The following is a 17,290-nucleotide window of genomic DNA, read 5'->3' on the forward strand; positions in this document are numbered from 1 at the left end:
GTACTAGCCTCTACGGGCAATGCCTTCTTTCACCAATAAAAAACAGGGGCAGGGTATTTTTGACTATTGCCAGCAAACCATAAAAGTGGTCAAGAAGCAAATATACAACAAATAAATGCTACCAAAGGCAAGATAAGTTACTCTTCTACTTATCTGGATAAGATTTTTGTGCTTTAAAACATTTAATTCAAAACACAAATAGTGATGAGTTGCTAAGTTAGAAAGGCAACAAAATGGCGGTCATAAGGTTGTCACCTCCAGAGTCTTGATAACAGCTCCAAACTAAAAAATACAATTAATGTTAGAAACCCACCTAATAAATGTCCCCATGACATTTATTGGATGGGTTTCTGTTAGTATTTTGTTTCATTTTCGAAACTTCAAAGATGACTGCCTCATTGAAGCCATCTTGCTGTTCTAACTTAATTCAGCACTACTTGCATTTCAAACTTACAAAATGCACTGAATAAGTTAAAAAAACAAAACTTTTCCAGGTAGGAAGAGGAATCACTTACCTTGCCTTTAGTAAAATTTATTTGTTATATATTTGTTTCTTGACCATTTTTGGTTTGTTGGTGATAATAAAAATTGTCTCAAATGCTTTAGGATTATCTACCTTTTTACATTCTTTTCACGGCTTTGAACTCTCCTTTTAAATCATAAACTGCTTTGGCTGCAAAATCGAATACCAGTTGTAGAAGTAACCACAAAAAAAAAAAAAAGAAAGAAAAAAGGTAAATTTGAAATGTTGAATGTTCTTCAAGAATTTTATTACAATTGATGACATACATTTTAAGAATAGTTTATTTTAAAGACTGCCACAAGGGTCAGCCACAACTTTCCTCATCCTTCCATTAGAAGGGCCTTCACAGCAACAAAATAGAAAGTAAGTAGCAGGAAGAGGGAGGGGGAGTGAAGAGAGAGAGAGAGAACAAAGGGGGAAGAGAGAAAGATGGGATCAAGAGACAAAAATAAAATAAAAATAAAATTAAAAAAAAAATTACACAACCACATTAACAGGACATTTTCTTTCAAAATTTTCCAACATTTGGTATCAAAACTAATCTCCTCTCTCTTGAAGACATTTTTTTAAGAAAAGAAAAAAAAAATAATGAAGGAATAAGAAAAGTACCGACAAGAGAGAGTAGGTATTGGGAGATGACATGAGTTGGGTTTTAGTGTTTTTTTTTTGTTTAAAAAAAAAAAAAAAAAAAAAAAACAATCAATGAGGCATATATATATATATATATATTACATTATATATATAAAAAGCAGCGTTAAATATGCTAAAAAATTATATGGACTGGGAGGGGAAAAGGAAAATATAGTTTTTTATCAGCTCTTTAAATAAAGAGAAGTATCGATTTTACCACAGTGTAAGTGTATTCTTACCAGATTGTTTTTAATTTAGGAGAAAAAATTTTTTTTTTTTTCTAAGTTTCATCTGAGACCCTCCCCCTAAAAAAAAAAAAAAAAAAAAAAAAAAAAAAAAAAAAAAAAAAAAAAAAAAAACTGTGGCGTTTCTCTTTTTCCCTTTTTCTGGTGACCTTTAACAGTGTTATATGTGAGTAAATCAATTATTCACCATCTCCAGCAGTAGGCTATTTCATTTTTTTTTTTTTTTTTTCTGCTTTACCACTTGTTTGCTACTTTACCAGGGAAGGAGAAGAATAGGGTTGACTTTCATTTACCAACGACTGGCATACTGGCCAGAATAATTGTCAACACACCAATTATTATTTCCAAACAAATATCAAGTACGTCTTCATCTAATACAAAGAAAAGTCAATCTGATTCTCCATCCTAAAATATTAGTATTTCACTTTGAATAGCCATTCCCTTTTCTTGAACATTGGTCCATGTTGTTACAAGAAAAAAAACAAGTGTAATTTGATTTACTTTATTTGCTCATACACTTTATTCTGCTCGGACTATTTTTCTGCAGAAAGCCTTCGTGGTTATCAGCAGCAAAGTTATATTAACATGTCCGCCATTTTTGCTATCAGCAGCCAATACTAATTACTGTGAATAGTACATTATTGCATTTGTCATTTTTAATCGATCGAAATTGGCTTAGAAACCATATCAGCATTTATTTCACAATTTGTTTTTCTTTTTCATGGAAGTACAAACATTAAAATGTTATAAAAGTGAAACTAAAACCTGCAGTCCAAAAGATTTCCTATTTCAAATTTATCAATACATATTAGTGCATTAGTTGTTTGTTTTTCTTTCTTTTTTAACATTTTTTTTGTTGTTGTCTATCAGTAAACCAGAATGACAAGATCAGTCACACATGTTTTTTTTATTTTTACATAATGCATAAAAAAATGGCAAAATCTAACTTCAAAATTTAGTCAAAATGATTGAGATATATTTAAAAAAAAAATTTATTTTTTAGAAAATCAAATAAAAAATTAGTTGTAAAAAAAAAAAAAAAAAAAAAAAAAATTGCCATTTTTAAAATTATCATTCTCGGATATTAAGAGGGAGGCAGGAAGGGCCCTTAATAAACTAAATAATGAAATAGCCATCACCTTCAGCTAGCGCATTAATTCCATCATAATCTGTGTATGACCTGAGTAATATCAGACTGTGCGTGTGCATGTACATCCATGAGAGATAACTCCATGAGTGTCTTTCAATCAAGGAAAAAAGGTTGGCTCTAGATGAAGATGCTCAAATAAGGTGTATTTCCTTTTATTGTATATAAATAAAGTTTTTATATCTACCAATGAAACGATGCTCATATTATATATAAGTATTTATTTCAACAATGCTCAATACAGAAGTGAGCTTAGAAGTATAGAAAATATAGCAGGTAAGCTATACTGGAACATTTGCTGACAAAAAATTAAGCAATAAACGTAATGATTTTCTTCAAGAATGAAACTAATGTTTGTGTAGCTTACTTGCTATATGATTTCCATACTAATATATATAGACATTTTTTTTGAAGATATCGACAATGGTTAACACCTGATGGACGGTGCCTTACAGATTAATCAATCAATTAGAATCAAGCTAAAAATGTATACTAATAAAAAGAAAAAAAGTCAAACAATTCTTTTTTTTTTAAGTTTCTTTCTACAAGAAATTAATTTTTATTTTATTTTATTTTTTAAATTGTTTTATATAGAAAAGTATTAATGTTGAGGTGAAGCGGTTTGGTTTTCTGTAGAAAAGAAAAATAAGGTTAGAAAAGTTGGGGTCTATGTAAATTCAGCAATAGTTTTTTTTGTTGTTGTTTTTCTTTGTAAATTTAAAAAAAAAAAAGTTTTAATTTTTTTTTTTTTTTTTTTTTACATCCAAGCATTTGAAAGAAAAACCAGATAAGATAAAAGCTAGGAAACTAATTGAGAGTAATAATTGTGCCATGTGGAGATTAAAGAAAAAAAAATCCTACGAAAAAACTAGTTTCAAGTGAGTAGAAAGTAGATTTAAAAAAAAAAAAAAATTATCCAAATTTATTCAGAACAATTTAGGTGAAACAAAAATTTCTTTTTGTATGAATAATGAAGATTAAGGAAGCCAATGAAAAATTTAAGTTTTTATTTATTTTATATTTATTAAATCGGTCTTAAAATTGTGACCATCTTGGCAAGATTTAAATGAATCTTTAAATTTTTCCCTCCCCAGAAAGACATTACTGGGCCCTTTATGATTTTAATATGAAGAACAGAGTTAGAATGATAGCAGTATAGTCAGTTGCAGCCTCCCTCTTGTTGACTAAACATGCAACATGCCTAAAACCCAAGAATAAACCAAACAAAAATCTGACTTAAGCTGTCAACCCCCAAAAAATAGTTAATGTTTTCATTCTAAACCTCTTTCATTGCAGAGTGGTGGCAACACCATCTTCAAGGAAACCTTAAATTTATTTTAAAAATAAAATAAAACGAAAGGAGAAAAGAAAAAGTAAAAAAGATGAAAGAAAGAAAAAGAAATTTTACGACTTTCCTCAATTTATTTGCAACAATATTAAAACATTTCTTGATTTTCTTTTTTTTTTTTCATTTTATTTTTCATCATGAATGTTAATTCTTAAGAATAAGAATTGGGGTCGATACGCTCCCTTCCCCCTAACAAAATGTTTGCATATCTAGTGTTTGTTAAGAGAGTCAACAGATCGATTTTTGTAAAATATGTTTTAAACAAAAACAGTAAATGACATGTCGGAAACAGTAATATATTCTAAAATTACAAAAATTCATTGAGTAGAAAATTATTTATAGTTAAAAGTAATTTTTACAGAAAATTGGGGAAAATGGCATTTTCCCTAGGTTGCGAATACAGGGAACATACATATCTCCCTTTTTGACACTAATGGCTAACATTTTCTTTTAGCCAATAGCCATAGACATTAAAATTTTTTTTTTTTTTTTACTAAAAACACAATAGCAGTTGTTTTACCTGAATTTTTGGATATATTACTATTTTTGACATAAGTAAATACTGTTTTGACTTAAAACCACATAAATCGATCTGTTGACTATCTTAACAAGCACCACATATCCTCCCAATTTATAAATATGTCTGGTTTATTTTACTGTTATTTTTTTTCTTTTTTAGTAATGGTATAGCATCAGGAGAGAAAGATTAGAGCGAATGTTATTAGAGATTTGAGACAACAACAAAAATAAAGTCTAAATAGAAATTGAGTTTGTATGTGATAGTGTACACACACACGCGCAGAAAGAAAAAAAATTTTTTTGATTGTTTGAAAAGGTGATAAGTTGGCAGAATTATTTTCATTAAACATTATATGCAATGGATATTTTAATAATTTTCAAAGATTTATTTTTTCATTTCATCATTATTTAGTTTATTGTTAGTTTTTATTTTTTTAGAAAAGTGGATTATAATTAAAAAAGAAAAAAAAATTTTTTTTTTCAACAGCATTTAATAATGAAATGGGGAAATTTTTTCTCTATTTGCAAGTTATTAGAAAATAAAAATCGGTTCTTATCCAGAATTCAACCTAATTAGGAAAAAAAAAAAAAAATCTGTATGATGTTCTACCCATGGAACAAAAATGTCATATTCCAAAAATCACATGAATTGATCAAGTAGTTTTTTTTTAATAAGGAAAAGTCATTTTTAAACAGTTAAGTGATGTGAAATCATTAGCATTACGAAGCTGATCTCAGAAGTTTAAATTATTGTAGAGTTATCTGACCTTGTTTGTTTTTCAAAATGAAAAGCATGAATTCCCCTTGTGTTTACTCATAAAATTTGATTTTCTTAGTTAAAAATAGAATTAACTGATCATTATGTGATTTTTGAAATATAACATCTTCATTCTGTGATAGGTATATACCTAATAAAGATTTTTCTGTATTTTTAATTAGGTTGAATTCTAGATTTGCATCAAAAGAATCTTTCCGAGAACAAAATGAAAAATATACTTGATAGTAAGTATAAGCAACAAAATTTTGCAAATTATTACAAAATCAGCAAAAAAAAAAAAAAAAAAAAAAAAAAAAAAAAAAATTAAAAATAATAAATTTTTTTTATAAAGTGGAGGAGGGGAGGGTGGAGGTGCAAGTTAGAAATTAGGCAGAATCTAAAAGGAATAATGAGAAATGCAGAAAGGAATGAATCAAGATTTTTTTTCTCTAATATATATCATTAAAGAAAAAAAAATCTATTAAAGATTTTTTCTTTGAAAAGTTCTGGAAAAAATATTCTTTCTTTATAGTCTTCATTTTTTTTGGCCATTTTAACATTTTTAAACATTAAATATATATATATATATATATATATATATATATATATATATATATATATATATAGTTTACTACATTTGCCAGAAAATTGCAATGGGACATAGATCAAAAGAGTACAAAAATAAGAAAGACCCCAAAATTTAAGTAAATTTATCAATAGAATAGAACAAGATGTTCTGTCTGCTTAAATGCTTCCTTTGCTAGTACAGCGTGTTCTCTCTCACAACAGGACGCACGGCAGGCGACGTCTCCTCTTTTTGTTTTTGCCTTTTTTCTCTTTCTGTAAAGAAATGCGAAAAGAAAAAAAATCATTCAAGTTATTTTTAAAAAGATTTTTACAGATTTAACAGCCACCAAACTGCCTTTTAACACAACTAGCTGTACCTATTCCAACATTGTCTGGACGTGCCCCCCCCCTTTTTTAACTTGTATAAATATTTGATTTAAAAAAAAAAATTGAAAGAATGCTTAAATTTATTGATAATTATAAAACGTATATTTTTTATTACCATTGATAATGTTCAAAATTAGTTTATCACGACAAGTATAGTGTACTAACTATATTACCAGTGTTCATGAGTAGTAGTGTGATGCTATGAGACATGGCGTAAGTTTTGAACCCTAATCATATTTCGAAAAAAAAAAAAAAAAAAAAAAAAAAATGAAAAAAAAAAAAAAACATTCCTGGTCTGTGACGCAAGGAGCTCAAATGAACATAGTCAGCAATAAAATGGTATTTTCCGAAAAAGCGTGGAACAAAGAATAGATCAACTGTTTACCTCGGAGTTGAGATCGCATGTTGTAAGCAAAAGCTATCCAACTTGTGCACTGTGAATGCTGAGGAGAGAAAGAACCTAACAGGTGGCTGACTAGTATGAAAGTGGAGTCAGTTTAAAACTCATTTGTTTATGCATGAATGCATCAATAGAATCATTATAACAAAATCTGCTCTTAAAGAAAAAAACCAATGGTTTTGCTTCATTGTTTTCAAGGAAAACAACTACGATGAAAAATGAAAAAATTGATTTGAGTCCTTACATTTGATATATAAGGAAATCAATTTATTAACCATCTAAGTTATGATTACCCAGACGAGCCAGAAAAGACAGAGTTAATCATGTAACAGTAGGAGGCAAATGTTAGAGATTAAAAACTACCACTGAATTATTTCTAAGCAAGCCAAAAAAATATTGATCCAGATTAAATATAAAATGTTTAAAATCAATTGGAAATAGTTTTTCTTTTTAAGAACACTGACCAATAATACAAGTTGGGTAACTAACTTGCAATTTATATGTTATTTTCGTTGATTTTATGACAGTCTCTCATCTGGTTGTACTCCCTGAGGCTATTATCATTGGGAGGCTACTTGGGATAGTCCATTGTATAAGCAAAAAGATACTACTACTAGTACTTAACATAAAACGGTTTAAAATATTGAATGGTTGGAGCATATTTTTTATGCAAATGTTGCACATTTTTTTTTTTTAAAAGTCAATGTGTTGAGGAACAAACTGTTAATCTATTATATAAAGGATGTTGTTGTCTGTATGTTCGTATGTCCAGCCAAAACATAAAAGATACACAAACTCCGACAGAGTTGATATTTTTTTTTCCTTTCTTTTTAAAATCGGCATAATGCTGGAAAATTAAAATATAGAAAAAGAGATTCATTTTTTTTTTTAAGGGGAAGCGGGGTTCAAATGGCCATTTATATATAAAGTTAATATTATCATGTCTTAACACACACAGAAAATAAATCAGCACTTTTCAAATTGAAAGATGCTAACTGCAGATTGAATTTATTGGTTCTTAACTATTGTCATTTCTCTACAAAGAAAGGAGGAGAGGAGTAGCTTAGTTGTAGTAGTGCTCTGAAGGCATCCTTAATTTTATTTAGTGCCTTCAGTAGTGTTCTGAAGGCTTGAGTTTTATTCATTTATTTTTTTTTCATCTTTTACTTAATGTGTGGGGAGATATTCACACTATTTAACATTTATTTAGATTTTTATGGCCTCAAGCTACACTGGGTAGACCTGCCAGCCTATAATATAAAGAGCAGTTGTCCATGTGTATGTTTGAATGACAAAACGATCACTTACAAAGTTGGTATTTTCTTAATTGGCATTGCCTTGAATGAATAATATTTAAGATTTAGAAAAAACTTATTCTTTGAAGCTAAACTGGTGCAGATTTCATCAGGATAGGAGTAACTAAAAGAGAAGTAACTGATTTTTTTATTTAAAAACAAGTTGTTTGTACATATCTGGAGAGATAAATGAGCTGGGTGGAGAAGAAAGAGCGAGAGTGGTTAGAAGGATAGGGGGAAACTAGGGAAGAAAAAAAATAAAGATAGAGAGATGGATAGGGAGATAGAGGTTTTAATAGGAATGTTACACTTTTGCCCTGAGCAATTCCGAGTAACCCTGCTAGTTCTAAATAAACAGTAAAATTATCAGGAAACATATCCAAAAAAAATTTGGATGAGAAACACGTCAGGTGCCCAAAATGAATGCTCAGAGTATGTTTGCTTTGCTAATGAAAATAGGAGGCAAGAATATAAATGAACTGAACACATGAACACATGTGAACAATGATGACAACTTTTTCGCTGCTTCAAAAATGGCCGTTGTTTATGTTAAAAAAAAACAAACGAACAGAAGAAAGTTTACTTTAAAAACCTAATTAATTTGAAATAAACATGTGAGAAAATGGGGTCAACTTTTGCAGTTTATTCATTTAGCATAGATGAAAGTGACATCTTTCAAAAAAAAAAACAAAAAAAACAAAAAAAACTGAAAATATTTCACTGATATTAAAGTGATGATTAGGGCTATGACAACAGAATATTCTTATTGTTTTGACTTTCGAGTATATATCCGACACAGTTAATCAATCGAGAACCACATTACTATCTAAAAACATAAGATATTAATAGAGATATACTCGAGAGTCAAAATAATAAAAAGAATATTCTCTTGTCATGATCCTGTGAACTTTACATGTACAGCAAAAATTTGACATAAAACAGTAAACTGAGCTTCAAATTTTATAGAAATTTCAAACTTTTTTTAGTAACAAAACTTTATTTTTGTGAAATCAGTACATAAATAATAAAAAGTGAGGATCATTTCTAATATGATGATCTACATTAAAAAAAAAAAAATCTTTAGTTTACACTGCACCTATTTTTTTTTTTTTTTTAGACTTTTTTTAGTTTTTCAGTTTATATGGGGAATAAATTGTATCTGACATTTTGAATAACGTTCATCATATAACATAGAACTTAATTATCTCCCCTGTCAACTTATCTCTTTTTTAGTAAGCATAATATAGTGATTTCGCTTTCTTCCACAAATTTCATTTTTCATTTGTAATCATTTTTTTTACCTTACTGTTTTTCGTAGATATGTTACTATTTGAGACTTGACAAATACATAAGTACCATTTATTTCACAAATCTGGCAGAAACAACATATTGCATTCAAAACTATTAAAACACTTGCATAAGGTACCTTGCTTTCCTTGGAACATTCACTCATTTTTTCCCATTCAAAATTAATTCCTCACATGGAACACTCACTTTATTGAAACAAATGAATTAGATAATATTACTGATTTATTTATTCATTTTTTTTAAATATTGAATGTATTTATAAGTATAGTAGAAGACTACCCGTCAAAGGATAGGTAAAATTAATTTCCATAACATTTTTGCACAACTTTTTCCCCCCTTACAAAAAATTAAAATCAAAATACCAAACCGTATACCTAAAATTCTTATTCTGATCAGTATTCATTATGTGATTTTAATTCTAGAAAATATCTAAAATTTAATGCTTAAGAGGATTTAAGACATTAAAATTCAATGAGTCTTGCTTACTTACAGATCCAATTTAATGCAAATATGATTTATTCAAATTTCCAAATGGGATGTTATGCTCAAATGATGCCTATTTAAAACTCCTTAAAATTCACAAAGAAACGAATATCAGAATATTTTTTTAATGGAAATGTAAGAAGCTAATAACAAAAGAATCAAGGTAAAAAATTTGCCAACGATAAGTGCGAGATGAAATAGATTCTAACTCAGAAAACAGCAATTCTTTCTTCTTTGCCAGAAATATTGCTCATAGACAAAATAAGGGAAGGTAGAATTTTATCAATTCATGTCTAATACCTAGTGTTAAAATTTCAAATATTTAAAATGAAATAGTATTCAGTATTCAAAACCCAAAGACATAGCTATACACTGGCTCACAGGAGAATGGGTGCACAATTTTTTCTAGTGATGTTACCTCAATGATAATGAGCTGGATATTCCATCAGATCAGATAAATTCTTGTCCTGGAATCCGGCAACAATAATAAGAAAAGATCGCAATAAAGATAAACTATAATATAATTAAGTGGTCTATTAGTAGAAATTAGTATTTTTCATTGCTTTAGTGTTTGAGAGGTGGAGGAAAATCTTGATTGAATATTCGGATATTTATATATCTCATAGAAATCAAATGTTAGCTTCAAGAAGGAACCCCTTAATTTCTGAGAGTTAACTGAAGTAAAAGGGTGGAAAAAAATCAAATAATTTTATAAATATAGATTACACATTTGTAGATTTTATACTTACATATTTTCTTATTTCTCTAACTAGTGTATAAAAGGCTTCGTCCACACCTTGTCGTGTTTTGGCTGAAGTCTCAACATATGGAATACCATAACTATCTGCCACCTGTTTCGCTTGCTTTGTATCCACGGTACGAGTGGGCAGGTCAACTTTATTTCCGACCACTGAAAAAAAAAAAAAAAAAAAAATTACGATGCAAATTAAAATCAGTTTTTTTATGGCAAAAAAAATAGCAAAGTGCAACAAGCCATGTAAAAAGACAGAAGATATTTCTATTGGATAGCAGAGTTGAGCATACCCAAACAACGAGAATGATTTGTCCTGGTTATTGATCTCGGATAATGCAATCAACTCAATTGTCAAAAAAGATCATAGCAAACTATTTGGATGGAATGGCAGTCATTTCTTTTGGTGAACACACCTGAACCAAAACAACTAATCCTCTCTCCCTTCACCACCACCAAAAACAAACAATGAAGCAGAATTATAGTTTCATGAATAAAAATCAATTGTCAAGAAAGGAAAAGGTTATTAAAAAAAAAAAAAAAAAGACTGACAGAATGGCAGTTGTTTTGGCCAACAATGAGAATGACCAAATTCCGAATGTGCTGTCAGCAGACCCTAACCAGCCATCCGCTGCGCTTCACCACCACAAACATTCACAATAAAGCTGATATTTTATAATAGCATCATCAGTTTTTTTGAGTACAGCATAATATAAAACTTTGATCCATATAAAATCTGAATTTAAACCTGAATATGGTAGGCATTGCTGTAACATTCAATGGCACACTGTTCCAGAAAGCAGAAACAAGAACAGAAAATGCTACTTTTCTTCTGTTGAAATAAAAAAAAAAATGATGAGGATAAATTCTCATGTAATTGCTGTGGTAAAATACTCTTCAAAAAGTAACTTTAAATTTTCTGTTGACCATAATATTTGTGAGAATCAGGCACAATCACATCCTCTCTTGCTCAAGTTGAAATAGATTTAATTTTTGAAGTTGCTCTTTGTAGGCAAGCGAGGAGATAGGTTTGATTTAGTTGTTTTGTTTTATGGCATATCATCTAGAGAAGCCAACTACAATTTTAGTTGTATTCGTTTGTAGCAGAATTCCAAGTAACATTTTATACCAAAGTCCTTCATATGTGATACAGTATAAAGTGGTGAGATGAAAAAAAACAATGCTCAGAGAAGGGAGTAGATGGAAAGCTGATAGGAAGAGGATTCAATTTTGCAAGTTCAGAAGTAAATCCCAGCGTCACTGCTTAGTGACCATTTGGCGTAGGAATATGTATTCTGTTGAGATGCTCTCCGGTTATATACAAACTACATACTTATATAAGGCCGTCAATACTACCTAGGAGCAGGGTTTTTATTCAAGTCTGCTAACTATTTGGTGCTTTGTCTCTGACGGGATCATTTTCTCACGTGGATTATTGTTGTCATCTGCCTTTCCCAGAAAAGACACCTTAAAGCCACACACGTGGTGGCAGCAGCAAACATTCAAAAGAATTCAGCCTTCGACGATAATACGTTCTACAAAAAAACAGTCATACTCATTGACTAAGGATACGCAAAAGTTTTCCCGGAAATATTAAGTTAAAAGTATGAGGATTAAAGTCGTGTTATATGACATGTCGGAAAGTGGAACTTGTACCCTGAAAGAATTACAACAAATACCACATCGTAATTTAAGATTTTGAGTCGCTACAAAAACGATAAGAGACGATTTTCAAAAAATAACTGATAAAAAAAAAAAAGTAATAAATGAACATCGTACTCCTACAAGTTGTTTCAAACTACGAGTGGAGATGGCTTAAGCCAGAAATAAACGCGAGGAATTAAAAACATACGCACCTCCAAGAAGAAAAGAAAAAAAAAATACTAAACATATTCACTTATGCAAACCATGCAGTAAAAAGAAAAAAAAATACATACAATTGACTATTATATATCTGGTTCTGGTTTAAATAAGTCCTAAATTCTACGCTATCATAATTCTAGATTTTTGTTTGATTGATTGATTGATTGATTGATTGGTTTTACGGCATATCAACCTATGTGGTCATTTAATGCCGGAGTCTTTTTTTTTAAAGCTAATTTTTGTTGAGGGGGGGGGGGGCTTTTTCAGCCTTTCCTCCCTTTTTTTATAAAATCGAACTAAGAAATTAAATGTTGTATTTATACATGGATGTGTATATTTGGGTGACTTTAAATTTCCTTAAATTTTCTTATATAAATTTACTTTCCTTAGGTATGCTAGAATATTTGTTGAGTTGACCTTTTCAAAAAGGTCCTCCATATTGCTTTCTGCATAATATAGTTTTCTAGTTGGGGCAAGGTCATCACACCCAACAAGGATATGTTTTACTGTGAGTGTCTCCTGGTATGGCATGCACTCTGGCGCCGATTCTCCATTTAGTATATAAGAATGAGTAAAGTTGGTGTCCTATGCGCAGCCGAGTCAGTATCACATCTTCTCGGCGTGATCTTTTGATGTCCGGACATCATTCCTTAAGTCTAGGTTTGATTGAGTTTGCTGCCCTCTTGCTGACTCCACCGCAGTTGCCATTTTTCCTGTATGTATGCTTTTATCTAGGGTCTAAGATCAGTATGTGGAATCTTAAAATTGTCAGTTGGAAGGTGAGAAGATTTTTTTGCAGCTGTATCTGCCCTGTCATTGCCTTTGATCCCCACATGGCTGGGGATCCAGACAAGAATAATGTTTTTAGTGGTTGAAAGGATATTGATTTTTTCTATTAATTTCGTTGTTAGTGGATTTTCTTGTTTTTGATTTTGTATAGATAATAGGACTGATAGAGAATCTGTGAGAATGATGAAGTTTTTGGTGGTTTCCTCTGAAATTATGTTGAGTGTTAGATCGATAGCTATAGTCTCTGCAGTGAATATAGATGCTTCATTTTGAAGATTTCTCTTCATTGTGGTTTTATGGTACGTTGCTGCACATCCAGTGTGATTGTTGCTTTTAGACCCGTCTGTGTAGATAAAGGTGTAGTCTGAATATCGTAATTTTAAATGCTGAAGTTCGTCGTGGTATTCAATAGGGTTTGTGGTAGATTTGGACTTTTTGTTTAGGTTCAGTTTTATTTCTACTTGTTTCATGGTCCATGGGGGTGTTTTAGGTAGTATGAAGTTGTGAATGCTGGAGATTGGAATTTTCGATTCTTTAATGCTTTCCTTCATTTGGAGACTGAAAGTTTTGATAATTTTTCCTCTCATGTTGAAGAGTTCTTTATATTTAGGATAGAAGGTACATTGGTATGTAGGGTTGTTTGGGCAAAACTTCAGTTTGAGTAAATATTGAAGGGCTAACTTTTCTCACCTTAGATCTAGTGGGGCTTTATGTGCTTCCGTGTATAGACTGTTCACGGGGGAGGTTCTGTATGATCCTAGGGCCAATCTTAGGCCAGTATGGTGAATAGGGTCTAGGCTTTTTATATATGATGTTCGGGTTGATCCATATATGAAACAGCCGTAGTCTAGCTTTGAGCGGACTAGTGCTCTGTAAAGTTTAAGGAGTGTTTCCCTGTCTGCACCCCAATCGGTATGTGCTACCACTCTCAAAAGATTTACAGCTTTGTTACATTTTTTTTTCAGATAGTTTATGTGTGGGATGAATATTAACTTTTTGTCAAATAAAATCCCTAAGAATTTGTACTGGTCAGTAACGGGTATGGGCGTTCCTTCCATGGTTAGGACAGGATCATTATGCATGTTCTTTAGTTTGTAGAAATGCATGCATTTCGTTTTTCTTTTGGAGAATCTAAATCCATTCTCTTCCGTCCATCTCATTACTTTATTTAAGCACAATTGAAGCTTCCTTTCTATTATAGATATATATCTAGATCTACAGCATATTAGGAAGTCATCCACATATAGGGAGTAATCTACCCCAGGGTTAAGGTTTTTTACAATGTTGTTAATTCGGATACTGAACAGGGTCACTGACAGTATACTCCCTTGAGGTACTCCATTCTCTTGTTCCTTCAAGTCCGAGAGAGCTGTGCCAACCTTTATTCTGAACCGTCTATTTTTAAAAAAATTTTCAATAAAAATTGGCATTCTGCCTTTTAGTCCAAGCGCCTTCAGATCCCTTGTAACACCGTACTTTCACACAGTATCGTAGGCTTTTTTCATGTCAAAAAACACTGCTGTTAAATGTTCCTTCCTTACAAAGGCTTCTCTGATGAAGGTTTCAAGTCTGACTATGTGGTCTATTGAACTTCGGTTTTTCCTGAATCCTGTTTGAAATTCTGTAATAAGATTCTGTTTCCAGGAACCAGATTAGTCTTTTGTTTATAATCCTTTCCATGGTTTTACAAATGCAGCTTGTTAGAGCTATTGGCCTGAAATTCAATGGATCTGAGACGTTACTTGATTGGGATTGGATGTTTGAGTTTTCAGATTTGGGGATTGGTATTATTGTGGCCTCTTTCCAGGTCTCAGGTACGTTTCCACTGGACCATATAATATTGAAAATTTCAAGTAGGTATTTCATTGAGGTTTCTGGAAGTTTTTTGAGGATTTCATATGGAATTTCATCGGGCTCTGTAGCTGTATCATGGGATTTGGTTAGCGATTCTTTTAATTCAGCCAAGGTAAGAGGTTGGTTGTATTTTTCAGTATTTTGTGATTTAAATAGAATTTTCTTCTTTTCCTTTTCTCTAATCTTTTTGAATTTCTCTGTCTGTCACATGATGAAATTTTTGATAAATTATCTGCCAGGTTATTGGAAATGTCTTTTTGATCGGTGTATATTTTGTTGTCTTTAGAGATGTGGGATATTGGTGTACTACTACACTTTCCTTCTATTTTCCTCATCATGTTCCAAACTGTTTTTGCCTTGGTATTCACATTAATTTTGGATATATAATTTCTCCATGTTGTTCTTTTGGATTCCTTTATGATTCGTCTGGCTTTTACTCTGTTGTTTTTGAAGAAATCCAGATTTTCGCTTGTTGGGTACTTTTCGAATTTTCTCAAGGCAGCTCGTCGAGCTCTGATGGTTTTTCTGCATTCTTTTGTGAACCGAGGTTTGTTGTGAGTGTTGGTTTTGGTTTTTTTCGGTATGGTATTATTTGCTATGTTTGTGAGTGTTTTAATGAAGTAGTTCAAATGGTCATCTTCATCTTTCTTTTCGATAATTAATTGGTTTTTGCACTGTTCCTGGAAGTCTTCCCAATCCGCTTTATGTAGGTTCCATTTGAGTGTTTTTTGTTCATTACTAGTACTTAGACTTTTCAGGATGATTGGGAAATGATCACTCCCACAGGTGTCATTGTGTACTTTCCAATCATAGTCCATATATATGGAAGGATCACATAAGGTAAGGTTGATGGCGGTGAAAGTACCTGTTGCTGGGTACATATAGGTGTAGTTTTGATTATTAAGAAGGCATAGATTATTTTTATTTATTATGTTTTCTATTTCTTTTCCTTTTTTATTTGTTTCTTTACTTCCCCATATTACATTGTGACTGTTGAGATCTCCTAGTAGAAAAAAGGGTTTAGGGAGTTGTTTTATTAATTGAGTTATCTCAGTTTCGTTGATTGTATCTTTTGGAGGGATATAGGTTGAGCAAAGTGTTATAGTTCTATGTAGAGTCACTGAAACTGCAATTGCTTGCAAGTTTATGTTTATATTTATTTGTCTTTGAGGGACTTCATTCTTCACGAGTATTGATGTGCCTCCAGAAGCTCTGTCCGTATCTTTATTTATGTAGTTGTAAGATGTGTAGTGTTTTATGTTGATGGTATTATTTTCTTTCAGAAAGGTCTCCTGCAGACAGACAAGTGCTGGGCTCATATTTGTTATTAATAATGTGAGTTCATTTTGGTTTGCTTTTATCCCTCTGATATTCCATTGTAATATTTTGTTCATCATTTGGAATTGTGTTCAACTTCCATCGTCTCCAATCCCTCAAATCTATTTTCTGTCGGAGTCCCTGTTCGGGATATAGATCGGGATCTTTCTTTTCCTGTTTTTGTTTGTTTTTGTTTTTTTGTCTGGGGGGGGATTTTTGATTCTTTTCTGGCTTGTGATATGTTTGATGGTTGTTCGGTTGTTTTTGTAGAAATGGTTTGTGGTTTTGTTTCTTTTTGTGGTTAAGTAGTGTCTTTACTTAATATTATCCTTGGATTGGTTGCAGACATTGCACTATTCATTTTCCTCATTTCTTCTAATAGTTCTTTCATTTCCTTTATTAGTTTGCTTAAGACATCAATTTTCTTGTTAGTTGTATCCGTTACATGTATATGACCATTTTGATTGTTTATTGGAGTAGTTTTTATAGTTGCATCTGCATATGTTTTAGTTTCAATGATTTTCCTGGCCTCTGGGTAAGATATATTCTTTATATGTTTTAGTTTGGTCACTTCTTTTTCTCTTTTCCATATTTCACAGTATCTAGAGCCAGCGCCATGATTTCCAAGGCAGTTGGCACACTTGAAATCTTTTTTGCAGTCAATGTGTGGGCCGCTTTCTCCACATCTTCCACACACTGGTAATCGTGTGCACCGATCTTGATGGTGTCCAAACTTCTGGCACTTGAAGCATTGGAGGGTGTTTGGAATATAAATTTCTACATTTATTTTCATATATCCAACTTTCACTTCTTTGGGTATGGTGAGGGAATCAAAAATTAGTATATATGTGTTGGTATCGATTTTCTCACTGTTTTTTTTTGATTTGGACTCTACGAACATCTAACACATTCTGTTTCTGTAAGTTTGTCTTGATTTCCTCCAAGGGACAAAGTGCAAGTTCGTGGCTTTTCACAACTCCTTTGCAGGTATTTAGGGTTGGATGTCTGTAGCATTTGACTTTGATGTTTTCAAATAATTTTAGTTTCAATATTTCTTTAGTTTGTTCTTCGTTATGGGTTTCTATTAGTAGGCTGCCGTTAAATTGT

At 31.3% G+C, this 17,290-nt stretch overlaps 1 protein-coding gene across 6 annotated transcripts in view; it reads right to left on the reverse strand.

Moving 5' to 3' along the window:
* Positions 1-748: 748 nt before the first annotated feature.
* Positions 749-17,290, reverse strand: part of LOC145239760 (GTPase KRas-like) — a 195,053-nt gene continuing 178,511 nt past the window's right edge. For all 6 annotated transcript variants that reach the window (XM_080103190.1, XM_080103187.1, XM_080103189.1 and 3 more), the window contains exons 8-9: positions 10,359-10,519; positions 749-6,009 (exon numbers count right to left, since the gene is read on the reverse strand). In XM_080103190.1, the coding sequence (XP_079959316.1) occupies positions 5,950-6,009; positions 10,359-10,519 (221 nt within the window). In that variant the 3' untranslated portion in view covers positions 749-5,949. The remainder of the gene's footprint in view (positions 6,010-10,358; positions 10,520-17,290) is intronic.

The sequence above is a fragment of the Euprymna scolopes genome, chromosome 19 (genome assembly GCF_053919585.1).
Source record: "Euprymna scolopes isolate OS-2025 chromosome 19, ASM5391958v1, whole genome shotgun sequence".
Lineage (NCBI taxonomy): Eukaryota > Metazoa > Mollusca > Cephalopoda > Sepiida > Sepiolidae > Euprymna > Euprymna scolopes.